Source organism: Clupea harengus, chromosome 1 (assembly GCF_900700415.2).
Source record: "Clupea harengus chromosome 1, Ch_v2.0.2, whole genome shotgun sequence".
NCBI lineage: Eukaryota > Metazoa > Chordata > Actinopteri > Clupeiformes > Clupeidae > Clupea > Clupea harengus.
The window spans coordinates 5391789-5411130 of NC_045152.1; the positions used below are offsets into that span (position 1 = coordinate 5391789).

The 19342-nt window shown below is 43.6% G+C and overlaps 2 protein-coding genes across 13 annotated transcripts in view; one reads left to right on the forward strand and one right to left on the reverse strand.

Annotated features, from left to right (window-relative positions):
- The window catches only part of si:dkeyp-72e1.9 (syntaxin-binding protein 4), a 49103-nt gene extending 42312 nt beyond the window's left edge, over positions 1-6791 (forward strand). For 10 of the 11 annotated variants that reach the window (XM_031565451.2, XM_031565453.1, XM_031565454.2 and 7 more), the window contains 8 exons: positions 237-329; positions 2567-2632; positions 2988-3194; positions 3867-3983; positions 4395-4444; positions 4708-4838; positions 5909-5960; positions 6525-6791. In XM_031565451.2, the coding sequence (XP_031421311.1) occupies positions 237-329; positions 2567-2632; positions 2988-3194; positions 3867-3983; positions 4395-4444; positions 4708-4838; positions 5909-5960; positions 6525-6570 (762 nt within the window). In that variant the 3' untranslated portion in view covers positions 6571-6791. The remainder of the gene's footprint in view (positions 1-236; positions 330-2566; positions 2633-2987; positions 3195-3866; positions 3984-4394; positions 4445-4707; positions 4839-5908; positions 5961-6524) is intronic. The other variant, XM_031565450.1, reaches the window with a different exon arrangement.
- Positions 154-18536, reverse strand: rrn3 (RRN3 homolog, RNA polymerase I transcription factor). 2 transcript variants are annotated; one of them, XR_004163466.2, is made up of 18 exons: positions 18040-18536; positions 17861-17917; positions 17680-17769; positions 17456-17585; positions 17293-17352; positions 17025-17088; positions 16852-16921; positions 16135-16233; positions 15519-15611; positions 15044-15182; positions 14528-14658; positions 14083-14213; positions 13309-13493; positions 12891-12999; positions 11928-12080; positions 11599-11683; positions 10621-10943; positions 154-170 (listed from the first exon to the last, which is right to left on the reverse strand). XR_004163466.2 is itself a non-coding variant. In XM_012827268.3 (17 exons), exons 1-17 carry the CDS (start codon positions 18133-18135, stop codon positions 10791-10793), a joined length of 1845 nt encoding a protein of 614 aa, XP_012682722.2. In that variant the 5' UTR covers positions 18136-18536; the 3' UTR covers positions 9544-10790. The 2 variants fall into 2 exon arrangements, 1 of the variants encoding a protein (XP_012682722.2); XM_012827268.3 differs by lacking the exon at positions 154-170 and having other exon boundaries at positions 9544-10943.
- Between the last annotated feature and the right edge of the window lie 806 nt (positions 18537-19342).

Consider the following 19342-nt stretch of genomic DNA (forward strand, 5'->3'; position numbering starts at 1 on the left):
CTGTATACAGCCAAGAGACATACATTCACACACCGGATGTCTCATATAAAGGTGACACACACACACACACACACACACACCCCTAAATAGACACACACATACACACACACATACACACCTACATACACACACATACACACTCACACACACATACACACACACACACACACCTACATTTACACACACACATACACACACACACACACTGACATGTTTCTCTGTCTCTGTTTTGTCAGACGTATGAGACGGAGTGCCGCTACAGCACTGAGGAGCTGGAACACTTTCAGAAGGAGGTGAAGCAGCTCCAGCAGCACATGCAGCAGCTCCAGGTGACTCACTCACTGAGCTTGGGACTCACTCTCTCACTGCCTCACTCTCTCACTGCCTCATCCTCTCACTGCCTCACTCTCTCACTGCCTCACTCTCTCACTGCCTCACTCTCTCACTCCCTCACACTCTCACTGCCTCACTCTCTCACTACCTCATCCTCTCACTGCCTCATCCTAATGACCTACATTTCCCTCGGGATTAATAAAGTATCCATCTATCTATCATATCTCTCCCTCACTCTCTCACTGCCTCACTACCTCATCCTCTCACTGCCTCATCCTCTCACTCCCTCACTCTCTCACTGCCTCACTCTCACTACCTCACTCTCTCACTGCCTCACTCTCTCACTCCCTCACACTCTCACTGCCTCACTCTCTCACTACCTCACTCTCTCACTCCCTCACTACCTCACTCTCTCACTGCCTCATCCTCTCACTGCCTCACTCTCTCACTCTCTCACTCCCTCACACTCTCACTGCCTCACTCTCTCACTACCTCACTCTCTCACTCCCTCACTACCTCACTCTCTCACTGCCTTATCCTCTCACTGCCTCACTCTCTCACTACCTCACTCTCTCACTCCCTCACTACCTCACTACCTCACTACCTCACTCTCTCACTACCTCACTCTCTCACTGCCTCACTCTCTCACTACCTCACTCTCTCACTCCCTCACTACCTCACTACCTCACTCTCTCACTACCTCACTCTCTCACTGCCTCACTCTCTCACTCACTCACACTCTCACTGCCTCACTCTCTCACTACCTCACTCTCTCACTCCCTCACTACCTCACTCTCTCACTGCCTCATCCTCTCACTGCCTCACTCTCTCACTCTCTCACTACCTCACTCTCTCACTGCCTCACTCTCTCACTGCCTTATCCTCTCACTGCCTCACTCTCTCACTGCCTCATCCTCTCACTCCCTCACTACCTCATCCTCTCACTGCCTCACTACCTCATCCTCTCACTACCTCACTCTCTCACTACCTCATCCTCTCACTGCCTCACTCTCTCACTACCTCACTCTCTCACTCCCTCACTACCTCACTATCTCACTGCCTCATCCTCTCACTCCCTCACTACCTCATCCTCTCACTCTCTCACTGCCTTATCCTCTCACTGCCTCACTCTCTCACTACCTCACTCTCTCACTCCCTCACTGCCTCACTACCTCACTCTCTCACTACCTCATCATCTCACTGCCTCACTCTCTCACTACCTCACTCTCTCACTCCCTCACTACCTCACTATCTCACTGCCTCATCCTCTCACTCCCTCACTACCTCATCCTCTCACTACCTCACTCTCTCACTACCTCACTCTCTCACTCTCTCACTCCCTCACTACCTCACTCTCTCACTACCTCACTCTCTCACTCCCTCACTACCTCACTATCTCACTGCCTCATCCTCTCACTCCCTCACTACCTCATCCTCTCACTACCTCACTCCCTCACTACCTCACTCTCTCACTGCCTTATCCTCTCACTGCCTCATCCTAATGACCTACATTTCCCTCGGGATTAATAAAGTATCCATCTATCTATCATATCTCTCCCTCACTCTCTCACTCCCTCACTACCTCACTCTCTCACTGCCTCATCCTCTCACTACCTCACTCTCTCACTGCCTCACTCTCTCACTCCCTCACACTCTCACTACCTCACTCTCTCACTCCCTCACTACCTCACTATCTCACTGCCTCATCCTCTCACTACCTCACTCTCTCACTGCCTCACTCCCTCACTGCCTCACTCTCTCACCGCCTCCCTCTGATGGTGACTATTCTCACCTCCATACCTTAGCGATGCACTCCCTCATCTCCTTACTCTTGCAGTATACTCTAGCAGACATGTCTCTGATTAGTGTGATTTAGGTGACCTGACTCACGGTTGGCGGTGTGTTCAGTCTCTTGTATGTCTTCACCCTACGCCTTCTCTGTGTTGCCTTGGTACTCATTCAGCATTCCTACTCTCCGTTCGTTACTAACTACTGTTACAAAGGATTGGGATTGGGTGCATATTCCCTGCAATGCATGTCGGACCCCTGACCAGATTCAGTTTGAGCAGAGCCGTTTATTATAGAGAAAGAGATGCCTCATGGGCTGATGCATCATGCATAGCTGTAACCACGGAAACACCATCCCTCCTCGGGATCTTGGTGGATATCAGATTGATTTGGTATGAAGTTACACGGTCGTGTGTTTGGGAATGAAATGCTATCGTTTTCCTAGATGCTCCTGAAGGACACGGAACACAGCAAGAAAGCCCTGGAAGATGAGCTCCAGAAGACCACCGAGGTGAGTGGCACAGATGTGTATCAGCTTAGCGTCCACATGTTCAACAGAATACAGTAAGAGAAAGATGAAGAGCCGTATCAGTACAATCAATATTGTATCAGATTCAGTAAGAGACCACACATACATGCACCACACAGATAAATCTTCATAAACTCTGATACATTTTTGACATTTTCGAGCTCGTTTGTTTTTGTTAGTCATTTGTTTCAGTTCCAAAGTTTTTCTTAAATATAAGTAGTGAGAGTAGTGAAGGAGAAATGTCACAACACACTGTATGATAATGATGCTGTGAAAAGCCATCCATATCCCTTTTCACTGAATGTGTGTATGTGTGTGTGTGTGTGTGTGTTTTCAGAAGGCCACAGCAACGGTGGAGGAGAATAAGAGTCTGAAGACGAAGCTGCAGGTGGCGGAGTCGGAGGCAGAAGCAGAGGCAGGGCCGAGGCAGTCCAACAGCGCTGAGCAGGACTACGAGGAGGTGATCCAGCTGCTGGAGGCCGAGATCAGAGACCTAAAGAACCAGCTGGCTGGCCAGAAGCAGAGGGGCCTGGAGGCCACTAAGGTACTGGAAGCCTCTCTAAAAAGTACTGTAACGATGAAGCCTCTCTAAAAGTACTGTAACGATGGAGCATCTCTAAAAGTACTGTAACGATGGAGCATCTCGATGGCTTTCCTTTGGCATCTTGATGTTAATTGAACACCACACAAGCCTCAGATGACTGATACTGATGACTGATGATTTGATTGTTCTCTCCCTTGTACGTGGCTTTGGATAAAAGCGTCTGCTAAATGACTAAATGTAAATGTAAATGTGATACAGAATGGCAAGCGGGAAGGGATCTTGTACGCAGACATGACACACAGGGCAATGGTTGACAAGATTCTAAAACACAGGGAAAACTACACCAGGACATTACAAATAACACACTGACTTTAACACAAAAATGGAGCACAAATACATTCTAAATTTGAACATTAATAGTTGAATTAGAATATAGAACACACAGAATTCTGAGAACAGCCAAGAAACACACTTCTTCCCCTTGCACGTCACACTGATACTTCTGATGATTCTGATTGTAACGTCAAATTGTTGAACCAACACATGCTGAATCAAGACTGATCAACCTGAGTGGACTTGAGTGAAGAACAGAATACAAGTGCCCCTTCTTGGGTCTGTGCCCAGCAACAAAAAATGTTAACACAGTTGTAACTCTTGTGTGATGTGTGGCAGGAGGACGTGATGGATCTCAACAGGAAGCTCTCATCCATTGACAACCAGCTGAGGAGGTCAGAGCTGACGCGCAAACACCTGGAGGTCTCCAACAAGAAGCTGCTGGTGTTCGCTCAGGTATCAAATGAGACCACACTGAATAGAAGTACTGAATGAACTACTGAAACTACGTAGCTTAAGAGCTGGTAATGTGTTCGTGTGGTACAGCCATAATTTCCCTCAAGAAACACTAGTCACTAGATTAAAAAAAGATCCTCTCTAGTTTCTATATCTTGAAAATATCCATTTTATCAGTACTGTTGCTCCCGGGGAAAAGCCTGTGGCCTTGGCATTCCAGGTCCCTCACTGTGTTCTGCCTGTGAGGTGACAGCCGCTCTGCTACACTGCCCTCTAGAGGCTGAGTAAAGTAGTGTCAGAAAGGGACCATGGGCACATCTATCTAAAGCCATTCCGTATAAAAAGAGGAAGACTGGTAGGCTGATGAAGACATTTAAACTCAGTTACTGCTTGTTTTTGTCATCTCCACAGAATGTACATAAAGTCCTCTCCACCACAACGTTATTTGGGATGGAGAACGGGTGAGTAGAACTTACTTTTTGTTTTTTAAATTAGTTTTCACTTGAAACCCCATTCTGTATAACCTACTCTTAGGACCCAAATCTAGAATGTGCTGTACTGATGAATGTAGTACTCTTTTGTAAATTCCTCACTGAATACCCCAATTTACAAACCTCACTCTAATGCCTCACCTGAAATGCATTACTCCACCATAGCTCATCAGTCTGAATACTGTCACCCAAATAAAGCCCTTACTAATCCGCTGCTTCCTCTCTCCCCACAGGAGCTGTCGGTCATCCCCGGCTGCCGATAGTCCAGACACCCCATCGCCCATCCCTGACTCTGCCTGTCAGCTGGCAGCCGAAGCCAAGGAGCTGGTGGATGGCGTGTGTTCTCTGTGTGTGGAGACCCCAGGTGAGGAGGAGGCCCTCAGTGGACTGTTGGGTGGGGGGGGCTGGGGGGGGGGGGCAGTTCAGTCAAGAGAATGTGTTAGGTGCCACACTACTGAGGAGAGGTAAAACTATGCTAAACTATGCTAGCTTCAGGGAACATAACACATAGTAAACTATGCTAGCTTCAGGAACATAACACATAGTAAACTATGCTAGCTTCAGGAACATAACACATAGTAAACTATGCTAGCATCTGAAGCACAACACATAGTTATAATACTTTTACATTTTTTATATAGCGCTTTTCTAGACACTCAAAGACGCTTTACATAGGGCAAAGACAGACAAACAATACAACAACAACAAAATAAAAAAGACAGGGGATCAAACAAAACAAACAACATGTTGGCCATTGCCGCCGCGTTTGAGGGTGTAAGCTTCATGAAAGGTGCATTGTTAGGACAGTATGGGGGATTACTGCACAAATATGTCAAGCATGCGTCTACAGAAACTCATGTTGATTATCTGTCATCAGGCCTTGAGGCTAACACTGATGTGTTGTTGGCACTAAATTGATACCAAATGTATGATGTTACTGATGGTAAATGTAACGATGGTATTTACGAGGTAAATGAAGGCCTGCGTTCAAGATTTGTGAAGTAACAGGACCAGATGAAAGGACAGGAATACAGTGCTGTGAGCGAGCTAGACAGTGATAATCTTGCCAGAAAATGCCAGTTAGATGAAAAGATTAAAAACCCATGGCGTGATTGTGTGTGAGGTGCTTCGCTCCGCTGTTGTTGTGATGGGGCATTAATCTGTCTCGTTTGAAATGCGGGATTGGAGCACATCTGAGATTATGGAATCTTCTTATCTGTGAACATATGCAAAGATGATGCAGACTATCCCTGCGGGGGTGAAATTGCTTCAGTTGTGCCTGTGTGTATGTCTGTTTGTGAGTGTGTGTGTGTTTGTGTCTCTGTGTGTCTGTGTGTGTCTGTGTGTGTCTGTGTGTGTCTGTGTGGTTGTTTGTGCAGGAACTTGAAGTGAAACCCTCACCTCTTTGTCTTGTGTTCTTGTCCTTCTGCTCAGTGGTGGAGGTGCGGTGCGATGCTGAGGAGGCTGGGAAGGAGAGCTGCACAGAGTGAGTGTCCAGCCCAACTCTCAACTCTGCCGTGTCGCCACTGTCCCTGTGGCCAGCCCGAGGCTCTAGAAATCAACCTGTCAGCACCTCTGTGTCTCTCCACACTCCTGCAGCAGAGAGAGAGAAAGAGACAGAGGGAGAGAAAGAGAGAGAGAGAGGAAGCGAGTGGTAGGAATAGAGAGAGAGACAGAGAGAGAGAGCGAGAGAGTGGTAGGAATAGAGAGAGAGAAAAATGTGAGCTGTGCTCGAGAGGGTGACACCAGCTCAAAAACCCATTGTCAGAGCACACAGTGGCTTAAGCTTTGCTGTGGAAATTGGAGAGGGGAGCAGAATAGGGGGAAGTACATCAGGTGTCACAATGATGCAGCAGTCCTGAACCCTTGGGGATATTTTCACTTTCTCTTTAAGTGTCAAACGCAATTGAATCATCACATACTTCAGAACTTCAAAACTTCAGAAAGCTCACCAAACACAGTATCTCGGTTTGATTGAGTAACTGTAATTACCGCCTTGCAAGTAGGATTTATTTATGTTAATGAACTGTTCATTTTCCCTGTTACACAGCCAATCAACTCTGTGGCCACCACCTCCAGACAAGGAGTGTCTCTAGATGAATGGATACAAAGGAAATCACTTCCTGAAGTTAAGTTGGCTCAGAGGATATGGCACTAACTGACCTGAGACAAACATGTAGAGGCAGAGACTGAAGCTTTGAAATCCTGTTGAGAAGTTAACTATAAATGTTAGTTGAAAGCTTTATTTTTTCTGGATTGCTTTACTGATTGAAGGCTATATAGAGGATTTTTTTTCTAATACCACTGTATCTTGTAAGTATACCTTGTTACCACGCAAAAGTCAAGTCATATGGGAGGGCACTTCAAGGACTGCATGTCCCATGGTGCAACAGTATCACAGGAAATCGATCCAGCCAAGAAGTTCTTATGTACAGGAGTCTTCAAAGGGCACTCATTTTAATTACCCCAAACCCCACACATCTCATTGTTTGATATGATGCATATTTGTATTTGTTCTAAGAAGTGCTCTGACAAACATTTTGTATTTTGAGTCCACTCTTTTATGAAGAGAAGCTTTAGACTTGCCTGGCAATCATTGGCTTACCGTATGCAGTTGCTAGTTATAAACTTTGTAAATCTTGCAGTTAAAGAACATCCCCTTTCTTGATGTCTCCTTCCATGCCCTTGTGGATAACACCATTCTGTTTCACAGTTACGCAGTTACATAATACTGATGCTTTTGTGACCACATCTAAGAGAAATGAACCTGGTATTTCTGAGTGTGAACTTGGTATCATTAGAGGTGTGTATGTGTCACAGCTGTCCTCTGGTCATGAGTAAATACAGCGCTTGTTAACACTATGTCCTTAGAGAGGATTTTGGTTGCCATGATGTGAAGAACTCACCCCATTGAGGTCATATGACAGTGGTACATTTATAATGCTATGTCCACCAGTACATATTATATATACATATACATATATATATATATATATATATTTACAACAAATGTGCATGGTTTGAATTATCAACCTGTCCTCATTACCAACACTTACTAGAATGCTAGTCTGGGTTCATAGAAATGTCAATAAACAAGACAGTGTAAAATATTCTGTATCATATTGAAATATCATAAAGACATGAGTGGAGCTTTCATCATAATCATTAACCCTTTCTGTGTAAGATTTATTCTGTTTATATTACTAACTGCACTTGCTTTACACATGCTGATATGTAGTCCTGTCAGTTTGATTAGTCTGCAGCATATGTGTGGCCTAAATATCTTTTCTTGTATTGTTTTTATTAAAGCACGAACAAACTGGGTTTCTGGGTTGTTGTAGTTTCTTAGTTAGTTACAAGTTACAAGTCTTTTATTGTCAGATGCACAGAATGACACAGGGTCAGACTGGGCACCGAATTTTTTAGGACAAGGCACCGCACAACAACCTACCATAGCATAACATAGCAAACATAATATAACACAACATAACATGACATACACTCTGTAAAAGTACTCTGAACATAATTTACATGTAATAACATATAATAACCTTACTAAATATACAATACAATATGCTTAAACATATAACAACCTATACATATAATACTAACATATATACATATAACATATAATACACATATAGTAACATATAATAAACTATACTAACCTATTAAACCTATACTACCCTACAGACAAATGGGAGTAGCAGGTAGTGCAATAATTCTGATAAATATGTATTTGTAGTGTAAGAGACAGTATGTAAGTGTATTCTCGTGACGGCTTCTCATTCATGTATACATGCTGCGGGTTGGAATATACTGTATATGTTCAGTTGTTCGTGGTTGATAAAGGTATGTTCAGATAGTCAGATCTTTAGTTGTAGCCTAGGATTTTAAATAATGTTCATCATCAGCTCATACAATTCTCACCGACTGCCATCATATCTGAAGAAAATGTAGAAAGCCATAACATTAATTACAGTTTAATATCACTTCAGATCTGATTTTTGCAGTGAGACCTCTGCTCTGCAAAGCAAGGACATTTCCTGCTCTGGCATATTCCATGACAGCAATATTATTGCATGTTTGGCACCAGAAAGGTGAACTTTTTCAGAAATACTGGCACCCACTGGAGTCGAGGATTTGTCACTCATCTCCAAATCCCCTGTCTGGCTGAGTGCTGGGACACATGTGACAGCAGCTACCCTTCAGGGTTGTGAAAAACCGTAGGATTTAGGGTGTGAAAAAAAAACATGTCAAAGATCATGGTTGCACTTAAAACATACATTCCAGGAGGAAAAAAAAAACTTGTAAAAACGAAATATTTTTCAAACATAAAAACTTCTAATTAATTGCCTTCACTACAGTGCACATAAGGAATTCAGATCTAATACTTACATCTGAAGTTCACATAATTGTTATTATATTTAACACTAAGTGTTATTCATCTAATTATGCAGTTGGTAGATATGTGACAAGGAGGGGAAAAGGGTCTTGACCTCTGTGAAAAGATACCACATAGAACTGTTTTCACGAGCAAATCGTTTCTCTGTACAGAATTTTTCAAAGCAGAAAATTGCTAAAAGGCTGATGACTGAAAACTCCTTCAATGGCTTCCACGGAGCCTAGCCGGAGGGCTCTTAATAGTTGTGCACTGTGCATTTTCTCATCAGAACTGTAGCGGTGGCTGTTTTAGAGGTGAGCGGATGGGTCAGACTCTGGTGCCCTGTGCCACATAAACAGACACTGAGCACGTGTGTGCAGTCGGGCAGCACCACGCCAGCCTGCTCTGCTGCTTTTTATAGACCCGTGCTACACGCAGCTGCAAAAATCAGTCGTCTCACAGCTTCACTACATCTGTGTGTCAGCTTCATCATGTTATATATTGTAGTGAGAGAGTCCTTGCACCTTAATAGAGCTTGTTATTCCATTAGACAACAGTGCAAGGTGTGTTAGAGAATCTATAAATTGAGATAAATAATGAGTATTGCCACCAGGACAGCCATCCATAGGTTACTGTACGTATTGCAATTACACTGCAGAGACATGAATACAAACATGAAGAAATATGATTTTTCAGGACAATTTATTAATTATATAATTAATCCACAGTCGCCAGAGTATTTCTATTTGCATGTAAATACAAAAGTACATCTTATATAAATATTTAACTGTTCAATGTTATCAACCAACTTTACAGGAATTTGAACTCTGGTATTTATAACATTTGTTTTTACAAATAGTTCCAAAACCTTGTAAGAGAAAATACAAGTAAGATAGCGCACCAATCATTATTAACTTAATAATTCATTAACTTAATCATTAAGTCCCATTAACTGTCCTGTTAACCTTAACAGTGAACTCTGTTATAAACAATGCATGACAAACCATGCAGAACAATGCATGCTATAAACAATGGGAGACTTCCATTAGTCAAGAATCTCGATTCATACCTGTATCATATTCAATAGAACATTCATTATTGACATCTCTAAATGTTCGCTCAGACAGTATCTGTGTCTGTGCCTCTAGACAAAAACACTACTTCGCTCACATCTGACAGGTAAGTGTAATAGTTCTGTTCAGGGACCAGTCTTGGCTCTCAGCTCATGACTGATTTCATATTCATATGCAAGGGGGTTCCTGATTCCTGACAGCAACAGCACTGCACACACTCACTAAAACTCTTTGCCCATATGAATGGACCACCAACGTTTCCACAGGAAATAATCCCTGTAAGCCCTCGAGGTGAATGTAGTCACCTCAGATGCAGAGGGCAACTACAGACCCGTTTGTAAAACATTAAGATAAATCTTTTCTAGATCATGGATCCAGAGATGGAACTAGAAATCCATTTCAGGACTTGCTCCTGAAGACCAGCTCTGCTTAATGCTCTCAGGGTGACTAAGTGTCCGGTGTGCTGTCGTGAAAATCGAAGTACTTCCCCGTATCGGCACCATCTTCATGCATCATAGCCAAGTCCTCTACAGTCTAGGGTACCACAGTCCCTTCAGCAGACAGAGGAGAGACTGAAACACTTCTATCTCCACTGTGTCCAGACAAAAACAGGTCACCTGACTCTTCAGGGAGACGTGTCATTCAAGACACATTTCAAACATTTCATTTTTGTTGTGCAACATCAGCACACACACACACACACACACACACACGGAATGGATTGCACTTGAGCTTTCAGGACACACAGATCCGAGGTTTAGCTGAGAGCGCCCTTCACTGCTCTGGACCTCATCCGAGAGCGCCAGGGGGCACCGCAGGGGTTGGCAGGGTGATGACACGCCACCCGCTGGCATGTGCTTTAAAAGGGCCGCTGGAGGAACGCCAGTGGGGGGGAGCCCATGCTGCTGGGGCTGCGGAGGTGCGACTCGAACGAGCTGGGGGTCATGCCCATGACCGTGTCCATCTGGGGGGTGTCGTCCCGCAGGAAGTCATCCTCCTCCTCTGCAGAGGCCTAAGAGCAGCCAACACACACACACACGCACGCCATTAGAGGAGTTGTACTACTTCAGAGAGAACTGGGGACATTTAATATCGCCGTCTGCTGTACGTGTTGTGACAGACAATGTGACAGACAATGATTTGGGTTATTCATGGCACTGCCCACACACTATTTGTTTTCCATAGAAAGTGTGTTTGTCTAAGGGGTAACTAAAGTGGAGACAAACACCAGCGTGTCTGTGGTCATCAATAGAATGCTACAAGTTACAAAACACATACACACACACACACACACACACACACATATATATATATATTTTGACGCTATATATATTTTTTTTAAACATCTTTCAGCAGGCTAAGACAATAGCTCGATAGAATTGCTCTCTGTGAATGCACTGTATTGTTCTCTGGTTAAGCAAATAGAGTTGTGACAATGAAAGCACACTATTTATGAAGGAAACACTAACCCACAAGACACATGACTGAATGCAGAACATCAGGAATGCTATGCTATAAATCACATGACTGAATGCAGAACATCAGGAATGCTATGCTATAAATCACAATGCTCTTGTAGGAGCGAGCAGAGGTTTTTCAAATATGCTTCTCAGCAATCCATGTAACATTACCACCAACCCACCCAACTCATGCAAACTTGCACCTACTTTTCTGATATCCTTCTTTGGGGCGTCAGCCATGTAGTCAGGCTCCTCCCACGCCTGAAAGATGGGCTCTATCAGTTTTCCTGATCTGTGAACAGAAGGACGGAATAAGATCAAACCAACGCCAAGTCAAACTCTCCTACAGACTGAACAAATGTACAGGGTCTCTCTCAGGACAAAAATATACACAAAAAAGCCAAAACATCTCAGTCACTCTGCTTTTAGATTCTCTCTACAAGAAGGATATGAACCAAAGACTGCTGTTGCATTGCTGTTCTCCATAGAGTGTCTTATGGTTCATTTACAGTGTCAGTAATTGTTTCCCAGTGTACCTCTTGAGCAGGTAAGGGTCAAAGGGGAAGAAGCTGTCCAGAGGATTGGTGTTAGCCGACACAGAGTCGCCCCCTACAGAGCTCCTGACGATGGGCAGCGTGTTGCGGTTGTTGCGCTCCATGATGGTGTAGCAGAAGACGAGCTGGTACTTCCTGTGGACAGAGGGAACAGGGTTTTATTCAGAGAGCTGGACTTCCTGTGGACAGAGGGAACAGGGTTTTATCCAGAGAGCTGGTACTTCCTGTGGACAGAGGGAACAGGGTTTTATCCAGAGAGCTGGTACTTCCTGTGGACAGAGGGAACAGGGTTTTATCCAGAGAGCTGGTACTTCCTGTGGACAGAGGGAACAGGGTTTTATCCAGAGAGCTTGACTGGTCAGACAGGTTCCCACAGGTCCTTTTTTTCGTGTGTAGTTGAGCGAGATAAAAGAAAATGATCCTTTCAATCCTGACAGTTCCGCAACTTTACTTTTTAATGGCTCTTACTCAATACAATTTATAGAGTGGCAATAACTATTAAAATGGTCTCTAGGCGCTTTAAAGAGCCTGAACCCTCTAGAGCTAAGACTAAGGGTGACTGGGGCAAGGAAAAACTCCCTTTTAACAGGAAGAAACCTTGACCAGAACCTCAGCTCAGAGACGAGACCCATCTGCTTGGGGACGGCCACGTAGAGAGAGAGAAGTTAAGAGGGAATTAGCATGTCAGTTCAACAATGCAAAAAATATGCTACATCATGGTATGGTTTGGCATGCTATGAGAAGAGCTTATAAAAGACCTTGTCAATAGCAGCCTGTAGAAAGACTGTTTTCAGATGTTTTTGCTATAATAACTGGCTCCTTCATCCTTTTCAGGTGTTAACAGCAGACTTTGTATAGCAAAAACTACCTCCAATTTACACGGTGTAAGGACGGTTTTCATCCGGGGTGGATGAGTGGTATGACTGGGAGACATGGCTCATGTACCTGGTGATGGCAGCAAACATGTTGGTGATGGCAGGCAGGCAGACTTTTAACGGGTTGAGCTGGCACATGACGATCCGCTCCAGATTCAGGCTCTGCAGGTACGCCAGCCCTAGACACACCCAGACAGAGTCAGATAATATTCCCACACCTACACAACACTTCCGACCACAGGAGCAGGCTAACAAAGCTTCATCAACATGGTGTCCTCATGGACTAACTTCATGAGGATACCACCAAGACTCTCACCAAGAGCGCCATCAATACTTCACTTCACTGACTTTTGTATTTTTGTGTGGACATTTTTTTTCAGAGCATGAAGACATTAATGTGCTGCCTCACCTTTCTTCAACATCCAATCACACAGCTCCCCGCCCACTTCACTTCAACATCCAATCACACAGCTCCCCTCCTGCCTCACCTTTCTTCATGTTGCCCTCGACGATGGCCCTGTGTCTGAACACGAGCGTGTAGAAGACGGCCTGGCAGGCGGCGTAGAAGGGCCCGTGGAGCGTCACGTCGCAGAAGGAGCGCGAGTTGGCGTCCTGGCTGTCGATGTAGAGGTGCAGCCAGGGGACCAGCAGGTCCAGGCATGCCCTCACCGTGCTGAGAGGAGACATGAGGAGACACGAGGGCGGAGGTTTAGACACACAGAAACAGCGACAAGAAACCAGGAGTAAAGTTTGCCATTTTATCCCCTACAGTATTGCATTGTGTTACACAAGGATGTCCAGGAACAGGCCGTGGTCATAGAATAGGTGTGTTAAAAGAAGTCTTTCCCCAGCCTTGACTGATTCATTCTGATGTCTGACAGAGAAAGCCAACTGCTCACACCTAATGACATATTTACTTCATGCACTTCAATCAATGGGGTTTCTGGGCATCCTGTACAACAAGGCTAGACTATTCAACACAGCAGTGGACCAGCAGCACAAGACTCTGGAGTTGCCAATTTCATGAGAATCTAGGTTCAAGAGTTCACTGCCAAGTAAGATATAATTTAATTTGAATCCAAAGTAACGTAATATTTTCATAAAGCCAGCGTGTTTTGAAACAAGGCCCTGGGGTTTACTGTGCAGACAGAACACATTATGCCATCATAAACAAATGTCACTAAATAATTCTGGGAACACACACATTGTTCAGGACATCCCCTTAAAGCGACACAAGAGAGGAGCTGAGGCTGCAGACTTACGCCACGGGCAGGAATTTGGCGCGTGCCAGGAAGCTGCCCATGTAGCTTGCAGTCGCCTGTCTCAGCACTGAGGGTTGGGAGGGGCTCTGCAGCTGCTTCCATAGGTGGTCTAAAAACGCCTCAGCAAGCCCCTGAGACACACACACACACACACACACACACACACACACACACACACACACATTACAAACACAGGATGGGGATTTAAACAAAGGGGAACCGTTTGATACCAGGAATCATACTGTAAAACTTCAAGTGGGGACACATGTGAGAATTACAAAAAAAAATTGAAAATGAATAAGGCAAAACACTGATCCAATCAAACACTCGGCAAACATGTGAAGTTATGCTTCCAACCGCAGCAACTCTAAATCGTGTGTTTAACCTGGCTTCGCACAAGGAGGTCAAACCTCTCCTCGCAGTCAGATGGCGCTCTGGTACTCACCAGGCGGAAACTGCAGAGGTAGAACACGCAGTACTGCACGTGGTAGGAGGCATGAGTGGGCAGGATCAGCTTGTCGTACACACTCAGCAGATCCCGGTACAGGGCTTTGGTTTTCTCCAGCTCCAGCACACCTGAGGCAGGGACATGGAAGGGAGGGTAGAGTTCAGTTTTTAAATTCAATTCAATATCCTTTCATTTCATTTCTAAAGCGGCAAAACAATCAAACTATCTCAAGGTGCTTTACAGAGCCCAGGGCCTGAACCTCCTTTGTTTTGTTTAGTTCTTTTACCACCCAAATCCCTTTCAACTGTACTGTGTGGTCTGAAGGCGCTGTAGGGAGTGTTATTTGGGTTGAGAGACCCAAAAATTTCCTCTGATTTAGCGTTTATCCCCCATCCTTTCATTAGTAACATCAAGCCAAAGTGCTCAAACAATAATTATTGAGGCTGACGGTTGAGTGTGAACTCAAGGAGCTGAATCACTTCAACACAATGGAGTCCATATTGAGCCCCTCACCATTCTGGAGGCACGTGTCCTTAATGAAGCCCAGGAGGACGCTCATCAGTGTGTCCAGCCGCTCAGCCACAGGGTGGGCCATGGCGGTGAGGTCTGGGGGGGTGGGGGCCAGGCCAGAGTCTGCGTCTGCGTCCTCATCCTGTAGTAGTCAGAGAAGGAGACAAAAGGACAGGCGTGACTCCTGATCGGAGTAGGACTTACTTGAGACTTATGCGTTAGGTGTTAGGGCTGATTTGGTGGCTTTGGATTTCATCTAAAAATACTGTCGACATTCCAGTTTCACAGTTGCAGAGTGTCTTAGTTTCATTTGTATGCAAACAGTCTTGAGTCGCATAAATGTGCCTCCTGAGAGTCAAGGACAGAGTGACGTCAAAGCTCAGATTTATGCCAGAGAAGCAACCATGCAAGCGCTGTCTGATTAGCATTCTCTACGACAGGGTTTCACGCCAAGGACGGCAGAGGTGCACTAACTTACCATATCAAACAGGCACTCGTCCTGTGATTCTTCACTGTTCTTCTGCTCTGCGTTCTCTTCCATCTCCTCGATGTCAGCACGGGGCGCACTGACCTAAAACAGACACATACCGACCATTAAACGCTACATTTGGGTCGCCCAATATATTCAACGTCAATTTTTTTTTTTGGTACTTATTTTATTCCAAGAACTATGGTGTTTGACTATGTGGGCCTATGAAGCCTTTCCACCACTTTATGGGGAGGGGATGCAATGGGGTTTGTACACATCCTGCAATGGCGGTCTCATGCATGACACGCCACTAAAACAGAACAGGAACCAGAACACAGGAAGCGACTGATTTAGCAACTAGTCTCCTATCGACCACTACCACAAGCAAACGTAATGGCCAACATACTGGCCTTCAACTTTCTGCCTTCATTCATTATTACCCAAGAAGCCTTCAACCTTTGCGTGGTGTCAATATCAACAAGAGGCCTTTGTGTGGTGTCAATATCAACAAGACACCTTTGCGTGGTGTCAATATCAACAAGACCCCTAAAGACAAACCTTTGCGTGGTGTCAATATCAACAAGACGCCTAAAGACAAACCAAATCAAATTGATGTGAAACTCACGTCCAATGTTAGCATTTTACTGATGATGAGTTCCAGGATCTCTCGCCTCAGAGCTGGGATGTACACTGCGACTCGTAGCAGGTTAAAGACGTAACACTCCTGGAAAAACAACAATCTCAGTCTGAGGGTCGTCAAACTATTTGGCAGAATACATGATAGAATTTAGAGGTGTGAATTCTCACCGGCCTCATAATTCGATTACAATTCAAAGGGTAACAATTTGATTATAAAACCATTCTTGATTTATCGGCCTTCATGTTTTTATTAATGTTCTTGTCCTTGGCCTTGAATACAGCTTTTTTACATTGAAAACTGTCTCCTTTTTCAAAGAAGTTTACCCACCAGTAGGCCTATGTCTAAATACAAAATATTTTATAGACTACTACATTGTTAATACAACTTCTATAAAAATGTAATTATTTTCACATTAAAACAAATAGGCCTAAAGGATAAGACAGTTACTGTACCGTAAAACAGAAATATAACACAAACAGCTGGTCATGTAAGATCAAACACGATTTCAATCCATTATCCATATCACAAGGTAATAAACAGAGATGCACATGTAGGCCTATCAGCGGTAATATGCAAAACCATGACAAAAACATATTTACTTTTTCTGCATCTATGCAGAATCTTTCACTTTTGCATCGCGATGCATCGTAAATTCAATTACTTTCCCCAGCTCCAATAGAACTATGACAGCCTATTACTTACAAGAGTCCTTGATGACTTCTGTACAAAAGGGAAGTGTTCAATGAGAATTGGCATCAAGAACCTACTTGTCCTGTAGGCACAAAGGTTAACCCCTCAGAAACATATTCAGTCAACAATAACCATTAATTGCATCCTATTGTATTATTAAAAGCAAGTTATAAAAGAAAACCTACGATGGAACATATCTTGAAATAATTTGCAAGGCTTGATGACAGAGGTCAAAGTTCCGAGGGAGGTCTGAGGGAAAAAATAAAATAAAATTGAGTTCAGATGTGCATTTAACAAACAAACAAGGCTGACTTCAGTCAGTTCTTTATTGCCACAAGCGGCACACTGCAACACACACGTGTATTTTATGGAAGCGACACAGGACACACACACATCAACATCATTCAGTTCCATGTTCAGGGCCAGACATTTAGATACTTGACACACACTCACTTTCGTCATCATCGTCTGAATCTGAAATATCCACATCGCCCTCCCGGATTCTCACCCTGGCTGCAAAATGAAAAGACAAGATTTTACAAAACAAAAACACAAGCCAGAGCAAAGTCGGGAAAATCTTATTGAGGCAGTAAGACCTGCAGAAGTGCACACTAACCAGGTGTAAAATTGTAGACAACCATTTTAAGGCAAGTCCTGAGGTACACGGTTTGGGCAGATACAAGGTTACTCAGGAAGGACAGATATTCATCCACCACAGCTTGACTCCGTCCCAGCCATGGAAGCCGCTGCAAACATTATAAATGGTGGTTTAATGGTGCACGTTCCACAAGCTGCAACTATTAAGATGAATGCAACATTAAATCTCAGTGGGTTGCTCACCAACACAACGTAGATCAGCTGCTCGTGGTCTTTGTTCAACTGAGTGACACAAGTCCGAAACTCTTGTAGCCAATTTATTATCTGACCATCCTGGCCGAGAGATTAGGTGGAGAGATTAATTAAACACGAAGGTAATTCCACATTATTCAATTTGTATAGTGTACTGGAATTCGTCACCTACTTTTATGTCGGGGTCTGTCAACTGATGCTTCAATAATTCGTAATCTCCTTTGTCACCCTGAACACGCAGAAGACATGACATAACGATTTATTTTCTTTAAAGATGCAACTGTTACATTTATGTTACTGATACACCCCATTAAGTGTAATTACTTTTTTAATGTTTACCTGTTATCTTACCTGTTTAAATTTAGCCAACGTGTTAGCAACATAATCGCCAAAACGAACTGTTTTCATCGGGGGAGTATTAAGGAATTCCCGACCCTCCACTTCCATGGCTTCGTATCGAATCTACAGCTCAACTTGCCTTTATAGAAAATTACAAGACGATGATAATACTTATATTAGCGAAAATATAGCTGAAAGTATACTTATTTCACCTAGCAAAAAACCACATTGGTTTGCTAATGTTTGCTGTCTAGCTTGCTAATGTTACCTATCCTACCTAACTTAGCCTAACGCAGCTGATATTTTGTAACTAACGTTAATCAGTGCGCTACACTACACTTGATTATTTACTCTTTTTACTTCTACGTATCAAGACGGGTCTGAGGCTTAACAGGATTACTTTAAATATAACTAAAAACAAAAGAATTACGAACGCAGTACATGTGCCGACATGCTGCTATTTTCACAACAGGAAATGCGTCAGTCAACCCAGCTGACCATAGAACAATAGCACAAAGTAAATCTGGTCCTAAACAGTTAGGAAAACCCTGCCATCTACAGCTGTGGAGATGTAAAATCATCGGACCATAAACGGCAGCCCTCTGCTGCTTCTGTAGCTTTCAGTTTTTTTTTTTCTTCATGTGTTAATTGTTTGGAGTGAACACAAATGTGATATGCTGTAGGCCTATCTAAGATAACCTACAAAGAGCAAATAAACATAGGCTATCATTTAGAATATTTTTTGTAGGGAGAGCGTTTCTTCATAAATATTTTACAATGCCTTGTGCCTATTCAAACCTTGTGAGTGTATTAAAATATGTTATGCATTGGTGTGAATGGGTATTTATATTATTCAATGTATTAATGTTTTCTCACCACCACCACCACTGCTGAACAAACCCTGAAGCTAACCAAAGCATTTCACTAGCGTCAATAATAGAAAGACACTTCCTTAAAAAAGGGATGGGGGGGTGGGGACTGAAAACTGTGCTGACCAACTTATTCTTACTACTCATTGTTTTCAATGGAATTTTTGCTGATAAATATTAATATAGATTATATGCAAGCTAAAAAGATGTGTCTACTGCCCCTCATCAGGTAGCCTACTTTTCTGACACATCTTTGTGTGACACGGCCATGATGAACATGTGAAGTAAAAAATGCTGATTTTCCCCAATGTCAGAGCTGCCACAACAAGTGAAGTCTGACGTCATTCCAGAAAAGTTAACCCATATAATATTTCATTCTGTAAATGATCAAGCATGACTTTGTGCCTGCTCCATTCACAACACATTCATTATTTACGCAGGCAATC

Bases quoted from the DNA above. Each gene is read 5' to 3' on its own strand.
- rrn3 (XM_012827268.3), bottom strand. From the start codon at position 18,135: ATGGAAGTGGAGGGTCGGGAATTCCTTAATACTCCCCCGATGAAAACA. The intron at 14,659-15,043 runs GTGAGGGGCTCA...TCCCTGCCTCAG, and splicing joins GGACACGTGCCTCCAGAATG to GTGTGCTGGAGCTGGAGAAA. The intron at 10,944-11,598 runs GTAGGTGCAAGT...GGCTGCTCTTAG, and splicing joins CAAAGAAGGATATCAGAAAA to GCCTCTGCAGAGGAGGAGGA.